This window comes from Musca domestica, unplaced genomic scaffold, assembly GCF_030504385.1.
Source record: "Musca domestica strain aabys unplaced genomic scaffold, Musca_domestica.polishedcontigs.V.1.1 31, whole genome shotgun sequence".
In the NCBI taxonomy this organism is placed as follows: Eukaryota; Metazoa; Arthropoda; class Insecta; order Diptera; family Muscidae; genus Musca; species Musca domestica.
In genome coordinates this window covers 3,053,932-3,074,077 of record NW_026712309.1, presented here as the reverse complement: position 1 = coordinate 3,074,077, position 20,146 = coordinate 3,053,932, and the positions used below count along the sequence as shown (strand labels likewise).

Genomic DNA, 20,146 nt, shown 5'->3' with positions numbered 1-20,146 from the left:
TACCGACCACGAACTACCCCAAGATTCTTGGGGTAACGTTCGACAGCATGTTCAAGTCGTCCGCGCAAGCCACAGCTATCTGCGACAAGATGAAAAGTAGGAACAAGGTCCTCAAGGCGCTAGCCGGCAGCTCTTGGGGTGCGGACAAAGAAACCTTGTTGACCTCTTATAACGCGATAGGTCGGTCTGTGGTCAACTATGCGGCTCCAGTCTGCGAATACTAGTGCTACGCAGTGGAAGAATATCCAGACCTGCCAGAACGCTGCCCTGAGAACTGCGACAGGGTGCCTCCTCATGACACCAGTGGACCATCTACATGAGGAGGCGAAAGTCCTTCCCTTACGTCAGCATAATCATATGCTTTCGTTGCAGTACCTGCTTGGGTGTTACCGTGAGAGCCATCCCAACCATCACATGGTGGATAACTCTCCCCCACCCAGGCGCGTCAGGAAGGACATACATGATCTAGAGAGGGAGGTCCAGCGCTACAAGAGAGAGCCTCTAGATCAAGAAGCCTATCAGGCAGGTCTGAGTGGCATTCACACCGATGCAGTCGCGGATGCTATTAGCAGTTATAAAGTGAATGCCGTCCTCGGAGTCCACCCCCCATCCATTGCAGCCGAAGAACGTCAGCTGCCCAGACAAACCAGGGTAGTTTTGGCGCAATTACGTTCAGGATGGTGTAGTCGCCTCAATTCGTATTGGGCACGAATTGATGAAGATGTGCGTGACGCCTGCCCGGCGTGTGATACAGGCCCGCACAATACGCTACACCTTTTTAATTGCTCAGCCAAACCTACCCAACTCACTCCAGAGGATCTCTGGCTACAGCCCGTTAAAGTAGCCGAATTTCTAAACCTGGAGCTGGAACCAGATTAGCAGAACACAAACACACACATGTACTACTGCTACAACAACAACAACAACAACAACAACAGATAATGCTGAGCTGGGAATGCTAATTTGAATTGAGGTTACCGTTATTTCAATGTACCATGATTAAAAATTAAGTTACAAAATCTTGATAGAACTTTACAAATGTGGCAACCGGCACACAAAGCACAGTGACAATTGGAGTGCCGCCTCCAAAAAAAAACCGTTCCACAGCATTGTCTGCTCATAATTCAAAAGTCTACTAGTCGACTTACGTGTCCCTTATTGAGAACAATCAACGAAAAAATATACGTCGGCATAAATTTGTTTCATAAATCAAGATAAATTTATCAAATAAATTAAAAAAAAAAAAAAAACAATTAATTATTAAGAAAACAATCGTAAAGGTATTACTTGTGGAAAAACGGTTTTAAAGTATAGCTTGAAATTAAACCTTTAGGCAGAAAGAGTAGTGCTGTGAGAGAGAACAAGAAGTTAGAAAAGTTGATGACGGGGGCATTTTTAATTGGTCCCAGCAAATAAACACAGATCGTTCGGTTGACACAATTTTAGAAATTTTTTATTGCTTTTAGGTGGCTTTTGGCCTATAGATTTTGTTGGGATAATTTGAAATCGCTGTGCCAAGATGAAAATCAAAGAGTTACAGAAAACTGTGAACATTGCATGGTCACCATTGCCACAGAATCCTATTTATCTGGCAGCCGGAACTGCAGCTCAACAATTTGATTCTAATGCAAATTCAACATTGGAAATTTATTCGACAAATTTTGGTGATCCCAGCTATGATTTGGAACTCAAAGCATCAACACCTAGCCAATATAGGTATATAAAAAATATATATGGAAATTTTAGGAATGATGACACTTTTTTTTTAAGATTTCAGAAAATTATTTGGAGTCCTACCGGCTTTGGAGCTACACACAGCAATGGTTTGATTGTGGGCGGTTGTGAGGGTGGTCATGTTATGATCTACTCGCCTTCAAAAATGTTGGCAAACGAAGATGGTTTAATTGCAAGACAAGATAAACATACCGGTCCGGTAAGTGGTTTGGATTTTAATCCATTCCAAAACAATCTTTTGGCATCCTGTGCTTCAGAGTCGGAGATTTTCATATGGGATTTAAATAATACCTCAACACATATGAATCCTGGCACCAAAACTCAACCTTTCGAGGATGTAAAGAATGTTGCTTGGAATCGTCAAGTGCAACATATTCTGGCATCGGTATTTAGTTCAAGATGTGTTATTTGGGATTTACGTAAAAGCGAACAAATTATAAAACTTTCTGATACTCAATCCAGAGTACGTTGGCATGCTATACAGTGGCATCCGGAAGCAGCCACACAAGTATGGTTAGCCTCCGAGGATGATCAGGCGCCGGTGGTACAATTATGGGATTTGCGTTATGCCACGGCCCCGGCTAAGACAATGCAGATACATCAACGTGGTGTCTTGGGTATGTCTTGGTGTCCACGAGATATTGATTTAATGGTATCATGTGGTAAAGATAATCGCATCTATTGCTGGAATCCAAACACACAATCTGCTGAAGGTGAAATACTGTCTGAAGTAGCCACAACAGCAACGTGGTACTCAGACGTACAATGGTGTCCACGTAATCCTGCTTTAATTTCCAGCTCTAGCCTAGATGGCAACGTTTCCATTTATTCACTATTTGGTGGTGTTCAACAGCAAGTGCAGACGTCCAATAAAATTGCCGATTCATTTCCGGGTATGGATCAGTTTGCCCAGGCTCCCATACCCCAACAGGCGGCTCCAATTGTATATCAGGATTTGAAATATGCACCCAAGTGGATAAAAAAACCGAGTGGGGTAACATTTGGCGTAAGTATCTATAAGATTGATTATATTTCATTTCATTTATAACATGGAAGTCTCTTTTTAGTTTGGTGGCAAACTAGTATCTTTCAATAACAAAACAAAAACTATAAATATTTCCCAAGTAACCACTGAGCCTGTTCTTGTCGAAAGGGCTCAGGCTTTGGAAAAGTCTTTGGAGGAGTCCAATTTTGTTGATTACTGTCGAAAAAAGGCCGACGAAATGCCCGATCAGAATGGTCGTTATTTATGGTACTTTATTAAGGCCAACTTTGAACGTAATCCTAAAGAAGAAATTCTAAATTTATTAGGTAAGTCATAAGCTTTACGTCAAGAAATATCTAATTCACTATGTTAAACTTAGGTTTCAATAAGGAGGATACTGATGGTAAATTCTCCAAATATTTGCCCGAAGAAGATGCTAATCAACAAAGTCAAGATATGGATCAATTAAATAATCGTATGGCCCAATTGACACATGTAAGTATTGAGTTTTCATTTCAGTAATATTTGTATCAACAGATCTTTAGTTATCATTTAAAAAAGAACGAAAAGAATGTTTGCTCCCTTATGTCTGTTTAATTACTTTTTTATTTTTTCTAAAACTGATAAGCACTTTCTTACCACGTTGATACTTTCAGTATTAGTTCTTGTGCAGTCATTTATGTATGCATTATGTTTTCAATTAGTTTCTTATCACAAACCCTTACTATTTGTGTAAACAGCATCTATGCGTGCCTGCCAGCTCCTCTCTTCTTTATCAATTTATAAAAAATATAGAGAATTGAGTGTTGATAATTTTAGTTTGATAAAGAAAAGACACCGACACACAACAAGCTTAATGTAAATAAATCCATTTCATTTCTTTCCAATTTTTACTGTGATACAAATACTCATGCTATACAAAATTAAAAGAGTGATTCAACGGATGTTGAATGTGATCAAAGTACTGATGGCAGCACAAATAGTTTTATGGTAAGCGGTAAGCTTAGGTTCCATTAAAAATGTAAATATTTTTGTGGATCGATATATATTGGTTTTTATATTAAAAAGCTTGAATAAAGCAATTGCTCGAAAATTGCTACTTCTTGAATATTAAGGAATATAAGTTATAATTTTTTCAATTTCTGTTTTAGCAACAACTTGACAATAATGCAATATTCGATGGAATTGCTGCTTCACAGAAAACTGTTGCAAGTGATGAAGAGTTGACAAAGAAACCTCAATTTAAAATACCTAGCGGAGAGCGTAAGTAAAACAAACGTCTACCGATCGATCAATATTTTGTTCTAATTTTTCCAATATATTTTTTTGTAGATGCCGATAGTCTAATTACTGAAGCACTGCTCACCGGTAACCTTGAGGCTGCCGTTCAGTTATGTTTGAATTCAAAACGTATACCCGAAGCATTTATAATAGCCTCGACAGCTGGTATTGAATTTCTTACAAAAACACAAAATCGTTATTTGCAAGAACAACAAAGTGAACTGTCCAATGTAATTTCGGCATTAGTGACACGCGATTGGATGGATTTTGTAACACGATGTACCATCGATTCGTGGAAGGAAGCGTTGGTGGCTGCCCTCCGCCACAGTGAACGTAAACTGGTAGACATCTGTGAAAAGTTAGGTGATCGTCTTTTAAATGAGAGTGTTTCCAGTCTGGACTACATACGCAATGCTATGCTCTGTTACATATGTGCTGGTAACATTGATAAGCTGGTAACAGCTTGGTATAGTTTGAAGCAGTTGGAAAATAATAATCCAAATTATAAATTGAGTACCACAGAACTGCAAGAATTGGCCGAGGTGGTAATGCTTATGAATAAATCATTGGAAGAACAAGGCATAGCTGTTGAGTTAAATACAAAGGTTGCTGACTTTATAAAGGAGTATGGTGGCCTTCTGGTGGCTCAAGGTGCTTTTACGGCCGCTTTGACTTATATTATGGAAATAAAAGCATCATCCACCCATCCAGAATTAGATGATTTGAAACAACGTATTGTTAATATTGTTCAACCGCAGCCAAAACAATTGCAACAGCCGCAATATGGTAATCAAATGATGGGTCAACAAAATGTCCATCAACAACGCCTACAGCCTAGAGGTTCGTTTTCTCATCAAAATCAAAACATGAGTTATTTGGCAACTTCCAATAATGCCAACCAATATGCCTCCACAAATACATGGAATTCAAATCCTGTTGGCAGTCCAATGGCTGGAGGTGCGTTTAATCAGGCAGCACCACCACCCAATGCTGCACCAGTACCCACATTATATAATCCTAGTGCCGCAATTCCAACACCCGTCAAACCACCCACTAATGATAATTTACCCCAACCTCCACGTCCATTAAGTACGTCTTCATCTCAAGGTGGTAGTACAAGTGGTGGCGGTCTAATTTCCAGAGCCAAATATGTGTTGGATCCATCGGTGGCTCCTGCTGGGCCTATGGGAGGTTACGGCAATACATATCAAGCTCCACCACCAGTTCTTCAACCAACCGCGGCACCCATTCAAGCACCATCTACATTTAATACAACACCATTTAATGCTGCTGCACCAGCACCACAAATAATGCAACCATCATTTAATTCAACGCCTTTCAGTAATAATGCCTATATGCCTGGAGCTGGACCCATGGACACAGCAACTGCTGCTATTCCACCACCACCAATGCAAAATATTCAACGCAATCCCACACCACCACCTGGATGGAATGATCCACCAGCATTGAAATCGTCAAGACCGGTAAGATAAGACATATTTTATCATTAGAATGTTCTCTATTTTAAGAAAAGAATTGATATTAACAACCATTCATAAATTGGATGGCCTTCTTAGCCATCTGCATTCATAGATAAAAGAGCTCATTGACTGACCTACAGAATTAGTAATGGCATTTCCTAAAGGGTTTACCCAAAGGGGTGAGATATTGTGACATTTTTGAAGATTCATGGTAGAGCTTAAAAAATATCAATGAAAAGAAAATGAAAATGAAAAAAGAAATGGTTAGAACAGCCTTAGGGTGTTAGAAAGTTTATAGCACTTGGCAGGATTAAGTATGAAATTTGTCTATGTTCTGAAACAAATACATCGCTTCTGTATCCTTTTTGTTTTGACATATCCCATATTCTCTAAAGACTTTCATACAGTAGGATTCATGTAACTGGTTCGTTTCTATTCTTATATTCAGACAAATCAGGTAGCTGCACTACGCAATCTTATTAAATGGAGTTCTTTGTTTAGCATTTCCGTTCCGGAGGGAGTGACCGAATTCATGTTTCAATAAATCGCTTACATTTTCAGGGTGAGATAAAAAAGCTGCAACAAAGTCAAACGCCATAATTTTTACTTTATTTTTATTAAATTTTATTGAATGAAAGCAAAAAATGTCGGAAACAGCATCAAATTTTAGAATAAGTTTAGATTTGTTCGAATTTGTCACCTTTGGCACAAATTATGGCCTTCAATGAGTCCTTCATTCAGTAACCTTCATTTAGTAACCATTCTTGGGTGGCGCGTGCTGTGTGCGATGGTGCTGAGTCCTCTTCGAATGTCCATGGTCTGCGGCCAAAATATTTGCGTGTCCAAGGCTTTAATACACCCTCCAGAATATTTTCGCGATGATATTCGGCATTTATTCTGACGCCACGGTCGATTAATACAAGCGGAGAGCGACTTTCGGCTATTATGGCGGCCCACACCATCACCATGGTCGGCGCTTGAGTTCTGGTTGCGAACCGAAGCTGCACATTGGCAAGTAAACACGATAATTTTGTTAGTTTACAAACTGCTGGGCAACGAATGTTTTCTCATCGGAGAGAACCAAATTCGACAGATCACCACTTTCGGCCAAGCGAAGCAACTCTTTAGCTCTTTTGAGTCTATTTTTTTCAGTTGCAGTGTAAGTTCTTGCACTTTTTGGAATTTCAATGGCTTTACCCCGAGCTCATTTTTCAATATTTCCCGAATGAAATATTACGATATTTTCAGCTCACGAGCCATTTTTCGGCCACTGCGCGCGGTTTCAATCAAGTCGCTTCTTTACTTTTCGAACCATTTCTGCTGATGTTGCTGTTTTCCTCCGTCCACTTCCTTGACGTCGGGCTACGCTAAATTTACACAAAATATTTATTCACATTTAAATGCAGGGTTGCTCTGTGGGTTTTCAGCCAAATATAAAGAAATCACACTATCACGCTTCAATTCCATTACGAATAACTTTTTTTCTGGGAAATTCTCACCAAAATGCTTTTGTACGCTTGTAAACAATATAATGAGCTGTCACTGGAATAATTTTAACAGCTGTTTGGACGAGTGGCTTAGAAATGACAGCAGTCTGAAATTGGTTGCAGTTTTTTCATCTCACCCTGTATATATATATCGTTTTCTCTAACATAAACTCAAATGATTTTTTTATTTATTCCTTTCCATTCTTTATATCTTTTTATTTCTATCTCTTTTTGGTTCTTTTATTTATTGGTAATCTCTTTTCTTCAAACAAACGAATAACCTCAAATAGAATCCGTATTTTTCCCAAAACCGTGCAAATGAAATGTCAGCCACACATGCAGGTACTCGTAAATGGCAAAAAGTCATAAATCATGAGAAGAACAATGATTATGATATACCTTATGCTACGAATACTACTCAAGTTCACAGCGAATCCTCAAATAAGTATCAGGTATATGATGAAAAAAGAGCCTCAAACAACCTGCACACGTTCAATACTTTCTGTTATAATGTTTTGTACTGATTTGTGTATGGCAAAAATATTACGTCTTTCGCTGGCTAACAATTGTTAAAAATGCTTCCCTTCTGTCCATCTGTTTCCTAATACAATTTTATGGAAGACCAACCTTTTCCTTTTGTTTATTCTTGTTTGAGAAAAAATTTTGTTTAGATTTCTTGTATTGATGAAATATTATTTTTTAGCCCAAGAAACCAGAAGCCCCATCAGCCCCAGTTCCTATAACTCATCCCCTGTTTGGTGTTGATCCCAATCAAAATCAAAATGGTTACATGGATCCTAATGCTCAGTATCAACAGGTTGGTATAAAGAAATGTATACTTGGAGAAGTAATTATTTATGTTTCTATTTATTTTATTAGGGAGGTATGCCACCACCAAATCAACCATTGAATGTATTGAATCCAGCACAGCCTCCGCAAATGGGTTCATATTATAATCCAGCCACAGCTATGCAAAATAATAATATGCCGCCACAACAAAATATGAATTTCCAAACATCTGCTATACCCCAACAGCAGTCACTGCAACAACAACAACAAGTGCCGCAATGGCAAACACAGCCAACCCAATCCGTGGTAGGTGGCTACAATGACCCGAATCAGCAACAACAAGCAACTTTACCATCTCAACGCCAACCAGAACCACCCAAACAAAAACCGCCACTACCAGAAGAATATATTTATCTACAAACTGTACTGGAGGAATTGAAGACAAACTGTTTGAATGCCACTAATGATCCGGTAAATATTTATTTTAAACACATGTCATGCATACATATGTTTACGTTTGCGCATTTTTTTTCTAGCGTACTAAACGTAAGTTTGTTGACGTAACCAAACGATTGGAGAATCTTTACGATTGTCTAAGAGATAATAGGGTAAGTTAAAATGATGCCACACTTGAGATTGTAGTTTCCTTGTTGGTTAGTGTTAAATTCGATCCATTTCATTTTTTGCAGCTCCATTCCGCAACCATTGATGCTTTGAATCAAATTATACAATTCATTCAAATTGGTGACTATGGCAATGCCTTGCAAGTACATACTCAAATTGCATTTGGCTCAGACTTCTCCCAGTGTGCTGGTTTTATGCCCGGTCTTAAGGTGCTAATTCAGTCGGCGTCTGATTTGCAAGTGTATCTACGATAAGATTAAATGCGAAACGACTTTTAATTTGCAATACTATTCCATAATATTATTTTTTGTATAATTACATATGCATTCATACCTTTATATGTTCTGTTATAATAGTTTATTTTTTGTGTGCATTTTAAATTCCCTTAAATTTTACACAAAACTCAACGTAACGTTTGTAATTTGTGTAAAGAAACAAAGCAACAAGTGGCTTTATTTTTCGATGTTTCTCAGAAATGATTATTTAAAAATTGTGTCGTTCATTATCCCCGTTACACTGTCTCGACGTTTCTGGTGTTTTTAGTTCTATCATTTGAATGTCATTATCATAATGTTTTTGAGATCCCCATATACAATTATTGTTTAAAACAAATAATGTGAACGAAAATATGATAATAAATATATTAACTTCTAAGTTCAGGATTACTTTCTTTTTTTTCTAATCATGAAAATTGTATCATTTATGTTTAGTACCAAAATAACTTTAAATTACTGGAACCAACGGCTTAGCCTCCGATGATCTTTATGAAATATTTTTAATTTGTAATCAACCCCGAAAGTGGACAATTCGTTCTCGCAATACTTCACCTTACCTGTGGTTTTACAAAGTGATTTAGACATTAAGTATTTCCAATTTAAACTACTGAAGCTACAGTTTTAAAATTTATCACTAATAGTTCAAACGTATGCGATAAGTGGAGATGATATATGAAAATGTGTCCCAGATCTTAAGGGGGAAACAGATAAACTCCATGACTGACTCACCATTTCTGTTAAAAGAATAGACAATCAAATTTTACTTCTGATTCTCTTAACAGAAATACAGCGTGAGATGAAAAAACTGCAACCAACTTCAGACTGTTGTCATTTCTAAGCCACTCGTCCGACAGCTGTTAAAGTTATTCCAGTGACAGCTCATTATATTGTTTACAAGCGTACAAAAGCATTTTGGTGAAAAAGTTACTCGTGATGGAATTCAAGCGTGATAATGTGATTTCTTTATATTTGGCCGGAAAACCTCAAGTGGCAATCGTTAAAGCACTCCAGCATTTAAATGTGAATAAAACATTTGTGTCTCGTACCATCGCTCGTTACCGTAATACTGGTAGCGTAGCCCGACGTCAAGGAAGTGGACGGAAGAAAACAGCAACATCAGCAGAAATGGTTCGAAAAGTAAAGAAGCGACTTGACAGTGGCCGAAAAATGCCTCGTAAGCTGAACATATCGCAATATTCCATTCGGCAAATATTGAAAAATGAGTTCGGGATAAAGCCATTTAAATTCCAAAAAGTGCAAGAACGCCGCAACAGAAAGAAAATAGACTCAAAAGAGCTAAAGAGTTGCTTCGCTTGGCCGAAAGTGGTGAACTGCCGAATTTGGTTTTCTCCGATGAGAAAATATTCTTTGTCCAGCAGATTGTAAACAAACAAAATGATCGTGTTTACTTGCCGAAGAGGTCAGCTGAAAATGTGCACCTTCGGTTGGCAGACGATGATCTCTCTCCGCTCGTATTTATCGACCGTGACAACAGAATAAATGCTAAATATTTATCGCGAAAATATTCTGGAGGGTGTATTAAAGCCTTGGACACGCAAACATTTTGGCCGCAGACCTTTGGACATTCCAACAGGACTCAGCGCCATCGCACTTAGCACGCGCCTCCCAAGAATGGTTACAAAATGACGTTCCTCGCTTCATTTCCAGCGCACAATGGCCACCAAAATTTACGGATACCAATTCGTTGGACTATTGTATATTTTGGAAAGCAAGGTTGGAACTAAAAAATACCAAAGTGTCGATCACCTCAAGCAAGTGCTTTGAAAGGAATGGGCCAAAATATCGCAGAGCAACATTCGGGCAGCGTGTGACGGTTTCATTGGCCGTTTGAAGGCCACAATTCGTGCCAAAGGTGACCAATTCGAACAAATCTAAACTTATTCTAAAATTTGATGTTATTTCCGACATTTTTTGCATTCATTCAATAAATTAAAAAAAATGTAAAAATTATGGCGTTGGAACTTGTTGCAGTTTTTTTTTAACTCGCCATTTAGTGATTCTTCATAGTCTCAAGCACGCTTAAGTCTTGGGTAAAAAATAAAGAACTATCAGGATAACATTTGAATTAGGTGGAACTCCAAATTGGGAATATCGGGAAGCCTAATCCATGAGTATACCTTCTGATTTGAGTCCTTCTCAACCTATACATACAGTTCGACTAAAAAAAAAGAAAAGTTGATATGCTGCTACATCAACTAATGGGGCAAGAGTATTAATTAACCTGTCCATTCCTGAGTTTAACTTAATTCGAGAGGAGGAAACTTCTTTGATCAACTTTATTAAAAATTACAAAGGTAATTCTGCTTAAAATTAAATAACAATTACATTTTACAACTATGCGGATATCGCGGAAAAGGTATGACATCACGTATATTTTTAATACCAGACAACAATTGCAAATAACGTTCAAACCCCATACCAAAACCAGCAGTCGGCAAACCACCATATTTACGTAACTCCAAATACCATTCAAGTCCATTTGGTAAATGGGGATGGTTACGTAGCCGGGATTCATCGCATTCACGTAAACTACCGCCACATAACTCGCCCACGGAGGGCATGAGCAGATCCAAGGCATGCACAATGGAATCATCTGTGCGGGATTGTTTCATATAGAACGGTTTCTGCGCCGAAGGCCAGTCTATGACGAATACAGGGGCCTTACAATGTTCCACTAAAAACAGTTCTTGCTCTTTCGAGAACCCCTCATCGGGTGTTATGGCAGTTTTAAATTTATCCTTATTCCTTACAATTATATCCAAAGCCTCTTTGTAGTTCAGTGTTATCCAACTTTTATCTAGCCACCCTAAAACTTGTTTGTCGCCCAAAGCGTTCTTTTGGCAAAATTCTAAATCCAATGAGCTTGTCTCCAGTATTTGTTGCGAAATAGATTTGATCATTTTCTCCATAAACGTACAAAGGCTGGATAAATCTTCAATGTATGTCATTTCAGCTTCAAACATATAGAATTCGGAGAGATGTAAAGGAGATTTAGTGTTTTCCGCTCTGAATGCTGGACCAAAGCAATATGTGTTTCCCAAGCCATAGGACATAGATTCTAAATGCAATTGTCCCGAGACCGTGAGGTATACTTTCGAATCAAAGTAACTATTTTCTTTGGGGACATCAGGGCGTGACATTTGATTAAGTAACGACTCCGAGTCAGGGCGTACTGTAAAAACCTAGATATAATTAATGGGAATATTTAATGAATTTTTTAAATCAATTCATACAGTTATACCTCTCCAGCACCTTCGCAATCATTTGTGGTAATTATGGGGGTGTGAATTTGTACAAATTCATTGTTGTCCATAAAATCATGCAGAGCCTTTTGTGCTTTATGTCTGAGTCGCATTGCGGCAGCAATGTAATCAACACGAGAACGTAAATGCAGGTAATCCCTTACATACTCTGGCGCATGATGTTGCTTTGGTGAAAAAGGAAATCCCTCCGTTAAGTGACCATCAGCTATAGCAAAACATATAAACATTAGGGCCGGTTCACGTAAGCTCATAAGATTACTTTTACTCTTACCCAATGTTTCTACTTCATCGGCATGTAATTCATAATGACCATGTGGCGCAAGTTGCACTTTACCAGTGGCTTTAATTAGACTGCCCGCTGTCAATGCTTTCGTGGCATCATTTTTGGGTACTACAATTTGAAATTTTTGCGTTGTTGAACCATCATTAATGTCCAAGAATATGTTGTTCTTTAGTCGTCGTATATTCTTGATCCATCCCTTTGAGCGTTACGATAGCGAGAGGTTAGTAGCACAAATCCTAAATGTATATACATACTCTAACTCCTAGTGAATCCCCAGGTTGCTTGGCTTGGCAAATTGTGTTTATTCGTTGAAATGTGCTACCAAATCTTTTAATTAATAACATTTCATTCGCAAAAATAAACCGCACGTTTTCAAGTGAGAAATACTACAAGAGAACGGGGGATCGGGCAGTTACGAAACGAAACGAATATGAAGGCCACAAAGGAATACATGATAAAAAATAAACAGAAAGCAAAGACTCGGGGTACTCTGTTGTTTACGAATGAGACATGAGAAAATTGAACATCTTCACTAAAGAGCGCGGAACTAGTTGCTAAAGAAGCCGATGTGAAATTCCCGGCGGCGGCGGCTAAAATTTTATATTCCCGGATTTTTATAAATTTTGCCTTCGCAAAAATAAACCGCAGACCATGAGAAATACTACATATATATAATAATTCTTTGAGTAATAATTCAGAAAGTTGGGAATTAAAAAATAAGTTGCCTAAACGGTGAGCAGATAACGAAGCGGAACATTTTTTTCGTCGGCGGCTCTTTATTTTGCACAGTTGATAAAATTTCACCAAAATTAGTAACATTTTTTACGGTTGGGATCATGGTACAATAAAAAGGTAAGATACAAGTGAGTCTGACTTTTGCCAATTTCTTGTATTTATTGTTTAGAACATTGTAGAACCAAGAAGGTAAAGCCATGCAATCATATGTTTACATTTTTTTCAAAATTATACCTTCGACATCTCATTGTCAAAATGATCAAAATGATGATATACACAAATCAGAGATGGTAACCTATTTTTAATGCAGTTAAATTTGACAAGGTAAGTTATTATATATTGGTAACATTGATATGTCAAAATTTTTAAAAAAAATTAGTCAAAAATAAGTTCGTTTTCTTATACGACGCAAACGGAGATTGTCATAATATTCATTTTCCAACAATTTTTACAAATTTCAATAATTTTTCATTCAACATTTTCAATTCCAAAATCGGTTTGACAGTTCATTGTCACATCAGTTGTATCGATGGCAACTCGAATTACTTTTGAAAGTTGGAAAGTCACCTCATTTTTATACCCTACACCACATAGTGGTATGTCTTTGTGCATTTGTTTGTAACATGGAGAAGGAAGCGAGATAACCCCATAGTTACTTTTGAGGATCTTCATAGAATCACTTTCTGAGTCGATTTGTGCGTGTCAGTCCGTGCGCCCGTCCGTCTGTCCATTTATTTTTGTGAACAAAATGCAGGTCGCATTTATTATCCGATTGAGATGAAAATTTCCAAACAATACATTAGAGTCCCGACTAGCGTCGTTAATGGGGACCGGAGAATTGGGACGCAATTCAAAACGACGCAAGTCGAATCACCTTTTTCTATACATATACACAATGCATAGATATTTAATTTTCTTGGAAAAATATTCAAAAAAAAAAAAAAAAAACAAGTATGAATACATTTTTAATTATTCCATTTACTTCAAAAAATGTTTGTAATTTTTATAAAGAAATAACAAAACAATGAATTAAGAAAAACCATACAAAAATTAAATTCATTTACATATGTATGTACATATAGCGCCATAAAGAAAAGGGAATTCTCCTTATTTCACGCAATTTGAAAATTTGCTAACCACATGTAGCTCAGACCGATGCAACTTGAAACGACGCAAATCGGGACGGCGCAAGTCGGGGCCCTAGTGTATTTGTCAGGCCCAAGGACGAACTCTATTGAAATTGGTGAGCATCGGTTCAGATTTGGATATGGCTCCCATATATATCTTCAACCGATTTCGAGCTAATTGTGCACCAAAGGGCCAATATCAGTCCAAATGATCTGAATTTTGACACATCTGATCGAGTTCAGTCTAGAATGAATTACATCAAATTTGGTGAAAATCGGTTCAGATATAGCTTTAGCTCCCATATATATAAGTTACATCCGATTTGGGGTTTTAAGTCCCTCACATGCGTAATATACACTCCACTTGAATGATATTTGGTACCAGATAACTTATGGATACCTCTGTCATATTATATCGAGATCGGATCAGATTTGGATGTAGCTCCCATATATAACTTCAACCGCCATCGGGTTAATTGTGCACCATATGGCCAATATCAGTCCAAATGACCTGGATTTTGGCACATCCGAATTTTGGTACAAAAAATTAAAATATGTACCGTCTATTAAATATGCATAGTGGTGTTGGGTATCGTATAGTCGGCCCTGCCCGACTTTTGACTTTTCCTTACAGGTTTTGCCTGACGGTAGAATCAGATGTTTAAAACACAATGAATAAAACAAGTTCGTATAATTTTAATGAAGTAAAATTTATTTGATCTTTATGATCAGCAGATTTCTCATATTTTGCGAATATATTTGTAAAAAAAGACTGTAAAATACAAAGTTTTTTATTTTTATCGATTGAATATATTTTAGCCAAAACTGTACATGTTTTTGTGTCATAAAAAGGCAATAACAAGATATATTGCGAACTTAAAAAGGATTTACGAAATTTTAGCACTTTTTCAAATAATCACAATTGAAATAAAGAAATAAAAATTAAAGCAAAACAAAAAAAAAAAATATCATAGAATATAATATACACTTCTGTTTTGTTAACAACAGCGGACGTTAACAAAATAAATGCTTAACTTAATTGATACGAATAACTAATATAATTAGTTTACATTGTAAATAATAAAAAAAATCGTAAAACTACATTTATAATAGTCTCTTCCCCACACAGTTTAGATCACTAACATAAATATTTGACAGTATTTATTCCATTTCCGTTCTAAATTAACAAAAGGAATTAGGCGGCCAACAACATGTTGCGCACTCTTCAACGGCTAACAAATTCGTCTAACAATTAAATAACAACAAAACAAAATACATTTTTTTGTTTTAGATTAGTTTTCTCCAGGCAATTACAGTCTACGACGATGATCGACCGGCTCGGTGCAATTGGAATATATCTAGAATCTCATTTCGTGGTTCAAGATCTTGTCATAGATTTCTTTGGTTAGTGGCTCGTATTTGCCTTTGGGCGTTTGATAGTACATGGCATCACTGATGACACTGGGATCGTAGCCTTCCTTTTGCAGGTCGACTTTGCGCAATTTGAATGTGCCTGTCAAATCGACCTTGGTCAGGAAACGCAAAAACAATGGCCGGGCATAGGCAGGCAAGACTTTAGCCAAATTCTCTGAAAATTTGTCTAAATCGACTTGACGTTCGGGATCGTAAATGGCAGCCATACCGGCACGACCTTCTGTATTGGGTATGGTTACACCATAGACGACAGTATCCTTGTAGCCGGCCACATTGCTGACTTGAGCTTCAACTTCACTGGTGGAGACGTTTTCACCCTTCCAACGGAATGTATCGCCAGTACGATCCTTAAAGTACAGGTAACCCTTCTCGTCGGCCATCAGTAAATCGCCGGAAATGAAAGCCATATCTCCCTTTTTGAAAACATCACACACAACTTTCTTAGCAGATGCCTTTTCATCGACATAACCCAAGAACTCTCTCGATGGATTGCCTTTAATAATTTTACCAATGAATACACCCGGTTCATTGGGTTTGCACAACTGGCAAAGGCCATCAGGACCGCGTATGGGTTCACCTGTGTCTGGATCAGCGCGAATAATGGAAATTGGATAAACCTGTGGCAGAATACGTGAAACGAAGCCGATAGCGCCCACCGTATTATCGTGATTCATGATATTAGCATTGCCTTCGGTGGCACCATAGAATTCACCAACTTGTTTGATGCCGAAACGTTCAACAAATTGTGGCCAAATCTGGGGACGTAAGCCATTGCCGAAGACAAGACGAACACGATGTTTGCGATCGTTCTCTGATGGTGGAGTTGCCAGGATGTAACGAGCCATTTCACCAATATAATGAGCAACCTGCAAGTAAAAAAAATGTGGAAATGTTTATTAGAAAGAAAATAGGCAAGAAAAAGCATCGAAATGTTAACTTTCAACATTCTTATCAAGTTAGAATTAAGGAGGTAACATCATTTTAAGAAAACATGTCCAACTTTGCAGTTTCTGTACTTTTCAAATTTAGCTGCATAAAACTGGTTCAGATCTGTAATTTTTGTATATACAATGGATTTATGAGTATACATTTTGACAATCAGATAATATCTAAGGAATATTTTGAAAAAATAAACACATGATTGCTTGAGGTTACCTACTTAATTCTACAGTGGTTCTTATCACAGGGATTATGTAGAAGTCAACGCTTTCAATCAATATTCTCGAATACGAGCAAATTGATTAATAATGTGACAGATCCGTTAAAACTAAGGTTTTTTTACAAAAACGAATAAAAGAATAAAAGCATTACATGCTTTTTTATATCACGTGATGACGCCCAAAGAATTAAGCGCCATGCGTTTTTCATGTCCCGCGTCATCGATAACACAACAATCATAAATGGAATATCAGAGACGTTTCTTTGTGCTTTTTCTTGAATGGACAAATCGTAAAGCGTTCATTCTGCTTTGGCCGTAAAGCAATGCAAAAAATCCAAAAGCTAAAACACATAAGCGGATTTTTGTGGCAGAACTTATCGACATCGATTTTTAATGTCAAACAACTAAAGAATTTCAAATTTAGCCCATGATTTGAACTAACGTCCATAAAACGTGGAGCGTCATCCATAAAACCACAACCACTTGATTGGCACTGGATGTCTATCTGTTGTTGCTTGTAACGTTTAAAGCGTCGTTTGGTCAATGTCCTGCCATGCGTCATGGATCGAAAACAAAGACCGGAGTTCCATGTTGATAAAGCAGTCATTCTGTGGGTGTTATTTTAAGGTGACAATACATAAAACGCTTTTTGACTGGCTTAAGTCAACGCTAACCTTTACTCTCATAACAGAATGAACTTGCCTCTCGGGTTTTCACGTCTCGCGTTGATAAAACATCAACCGTACTAGGAGGAATTTATCGACACTGAAGTTTTCCGAGGCCTTAAATTCGAATAACACGTCGCCTCGGGCTTCCTTTATGGTCATGAGACAATAGACACGTCATCCGTTATATCGTGTTTCGCGACAGCCACAAGAAGACGGCTTTAACGACACCGAACGTCTCCTTGTGGTCGCGTTACATGAAATAACTGTTGGTGCTTTCAATCGGAAATGTCCTCGAAGGCCAAATTTGTAACAATTGTTACTAATTGTTACTGGAAGTCGTCTGTTAACCCTTCTTGCAATCACTTGCAACTCTTCTTCTTCTCATTAATCGACATTCAATCAGATGTTTTCTATTGTTTGTTTATTTCTTTTTGTGCTTTCAATTTGAAAATATTTTTTTGGAATTAGCAAGACTAATAGTTTTTGGAGAACAAATTTACAAAATATGAAAAACGTAAATGTTAATATGTAATTAGAAAATAAAAGACTATTTCCAACATTTTTATTTAAAAAACTTGTAAAATTAGTATTGCTCCCTTTGTTTTAATTCTCCTTATAGGGGACAAATTGGTTTGTTTTGACAAATCAGCTGATTAGTTGCAAGCTTCTGCAGGAATACCGTCTGTTTACTTTTCGCATTTTCCTTGCCAAAGAGAATAAAACTACCTTTTCTCTAAGAAAGAAGTTGCTGGACAATTCCTGCTGGAAAATTAAGCAGACACACCTAATAATGCAGCTTCATCCCTTAATAGAGCTACATATTACAGAACAACTCATGGTAGAAGAATACAGGATGCATTTTCAACAGGTTTTACAAATTTCAATAATTTTTCATTCAAAATTGTCAATTCCAAAATTTGTTTGACAGTTCTTTGTCCCAGAAGCTGTGTCTCATCGACATCTGTATTATAGCTGTTGGCAGGCTTCATTTATTTTGTAAACGAATACCAGAGCCACAGTTTTCTTTTCAAAGCGATTCGTCGCCTTTCCCTTAAATGGTGAAGCAGATCAAAGTTTAAGTGACTACATCGTGAATGAAGTGTGAAAATACACCACTGTTTTCAACTACAAGTGGCAAAAGTGTTGTATTTTCACGGCGAAGTCACGATTTAAGCTTTAATATGTTTTAGCCTGAATAGCTCATTTAGATAAGTCATTCAGAGACACTTGTCAAACATTTTTTCTGCCGAAACAAACATTTTGAAAATATTGCCACCTTTGTTTCCAGTTTTCTGTGGAAATTTAAACTCGTGGACAAAAGGCGTACCTCGGATAAGAGAGAAAACAAAATTTACTTTTACAAAATTTATTTTCGTTACGCCATTGAACATTGCAGTTTTCATTCATAATTTTCGATCTTCCCAACATTTTTTAAAATTTTTTCTATTTTTAAATGTCATAGTTTATTTTTTCGACAAATGCTCTCATTTGTTAGGGATGGCACACATTTCATCTTAGTTCTGAGAGTGCAATATGAACTTAGCATAACCAAAAGTGGCATTTACACTTCACCGATTTTTGATTTTTGATATGAGTCACAAATCAAACGTCAAAGTCCAAATTCTTCATTTGTCATAATTTTCTTTATCTACGAAATTTTACAAGTACTTACGGTAGCGTTAAATTTGACACAATCAGCAAAGTATCCGGAAGCCGAAAACTTCTTACGAATGGAGACAGTGGAACCAAACAGTAGACCTTGACCCATGCTCATAATACCGCCAGCGGTGTGATACAAAGGTAATGGGGTATAGAAAATATCCTTCTCTTGGAAACGCAATGTGAAGTGGATACCGGCGGCGATGAACAAATAGCTGCAACATGAAAATTTAATGAGCAAATGAAAAACAGCCATCCAGCATCATACTTACCGTGAGTGAGAGATAACAGCAGCTTTGGGTAAACCTGTAGTGCCAGATGTATAGATATATACCAATTTGTCATGATGGGATGGACGTTCGGCGGAGGCGGGTATTTTATCCTTACATGCCGTTTCCAATAAAGTGGTCAAATCTTTGGCATTACCACTTACTGGTGTCCGGGCTTCATTGTTGTACTGGTACAAAGCCACATTTGACGGTAAATCTTTCAAAATGAATTCAACAGCTTCGGTAAAACTTTCACCATAGATAAGGGCTGAACATTTCGCCACTGTTATGCTATGCACTAGAGATGGTCCTCGAAGATTTGTATTGATCAGAGGGGTAATAACACCAATTTTCGACAGACCCAACCAGGTACCAACAAATTCAGCTCGATTTTCCATTAGCAAAGCAACAACATCACCCTTCTTATAGCCATGGCTATGGAAAACATTGGCAATGCGATTCGAATATTCATTTAATTGACGGAATGTCCATGATTGAGTTTCGCTGAGAATTACAATTTTGTCGGGATTTTTCGATACATTCGTATGGAATATATCGGCAATTGTCATATTTTTCTTTTCATATTTCTTGATGAGATGCAATAGCTTGATATAAGCATAGAGGGCACTGTAACGATAAAAAGAGAGATTTTTCACATTAACTAAGTGATACATTTCTAATTAGTTTTGTTTAATAAGATACAATTAACAAGAAAAATGTAAACCTGGTTTTATCATCATATGGTCTTATTGGAGAAGAATAGAGGTAGTCGCATCGACACAGCTGCTGGGACAATGAACTGTCAAACCAATTTCGAAATTAAAATTTTGAATGAAAAACTATTCAAATTTGTTAAAATTGTTAAAAAAATC

General features: G+C 37.3%; 3 protein-coding genes across 7 annotated transcripts in view; 1 reads left to right on the top strand and 2 right to left on the bottom strand.

Moving 5' to 3' along the window:
• The first annotated feature begins 1,122 nt into the window (after positions 1–1,122).
• LOC101893857 (protein transport protein Sec31A) lies at positions 1,123–9,043 on the top strand. Of its 4 annotated transcripts, XM_020035938.2 has the most exons (13): positions 1,123–1,280; positions 1,467–1,716; positions 1,771–2,740; positions 2,802–3,045; positions 3,099–3,214; positions 3,650–3,709; positions 3,871–3,982; positions 4,052–5,484; positions 7,259–7,420; positions 7,672–7,785; positions 7,848–8,228; positions 8,294–8,365; positions 8,447–9,043. In XM_020035938.2, the coding sequence occupies exons 2-13, from the start codon at positions 1,520–1,522 to the stop codon at positions 8,633–8,635; spliced, it is 4,050 nt and encodes a 1,349-aa protein (XP_019891497.2). In that variant the 5' UTR covers positions 1,123–1,280; positions 1,467–1,519; the 3' UTR covers positions 8,636–9,043. The 4 variants fall into 4 exon arrangements, with proteins under 4 accessions (XP_019891497.2, XP_019891499.2, XP_019891500.2 ...); XM_020035940.2 differs by lacking the exon at positions 3,650–3,709; XM_020035941.2 differs by lacking the exon at positions 7,259–7,420.
• Positions 9,044–10,939: 1,896 nt separating this feature from the next.
• Positions 10,940–12,759, bottom strand: LOC101894153 (probable asparagine--tRNA ligase, mitochondrial). Its single transcript, XM_005181255.4, has 4 exons — positions 12,478–12,759; positions 12,212–12,419; positions 11,919–12,145; positions 10,940–11,859 (listed from the first exon to the last, which is right to left on the bottom strand). The coding sequence occupies exons 1-4, from the start codon at positions 12,565–12,567 to the stop codon at positions 10,999–11,001; spliced, it is 1,386 nt and encodes a 461-aa protein (XP_005181312.2). The 5' UTR covers positions 12,568–12,759; the 3' UTR covers positions 10,940–10,998.
• A 2,017-nt stretch (positions 12,760–14,776) lies between these two features.
• Positions 14,777–20,146, bottom strand: part of LOC101894323 (long-chain fatty acid transport protein 4) — a 100,654-nt gene continuing 95,284 nt past the window's right edge. For both annotated transcript variants that reach the window (XM_005181256.4, XM_011293273.3), the window contains exons 4-6: positions 19,278–19,901; positions 19,019–19,220; positions 14,777–16,385 (exon numbers count right to left, since the gene is read on the bottom strand). In XM_005181256.4, coding sequence (XP_005181313.2) covers positions 15,444–16,385; positions 19,019–19,220; positions 19,278–19,901 — 1,768 coding nt within the window. In that variant the 3' untranslated portion in view covers positions 14,777–15,443. The remainder of the gene's footprint in view (positions 16,386–19,018; positions 19,221–19,277; positions 19,902–20,146) is intronic.

Excerpts from the sequence above, each read along its gene's own strand:
- LOC101894153 (XM_005181255.4), bottom strand. The coding sequence starts at position 12,567 with ATGTTATTAATTAAAAGATTTGGTAGCACATTTCAACGAATAAACACA. Across the intron at positions 12,420-12,477 it reads GGGATTCACTAGGAGTTAGA|GGATGGATCAAGAATATACG; the intron begins GTATGTATATAC and ends TAACGCTCAAAG. Across the intron at positions 11,860-11,918 it reads ATTGCGAAGGTGCTGGAGAG|GTTTTTACAGTACGCCCTGA; the intron begins GTATAACTGTAT and ends AATTATATCTAG.
- LOC101893857 (XM_020035938.2), top strand. The coding sequence starts at position 1,520 with ATGAAAATCAAAGAGTTACAGAAAACTGTGAACATTGCATGGTCACCA. Across the intron at positions 1,717-1,770 it reads TCAACACCTAGCCAATATAG|ATTTCAGAAAATTATTTGGA; the intron begins GTATATAAAAAA and ends TTTTTTTTTAAG. Across the intron at positions 3,983-4,051 it reads TAAAATACCTAGCGGAGAGC|ATGCCGATAGTCTAATTACT; the intron begins GTAAGTAAAACA and ends ATTTTTTTGTAG.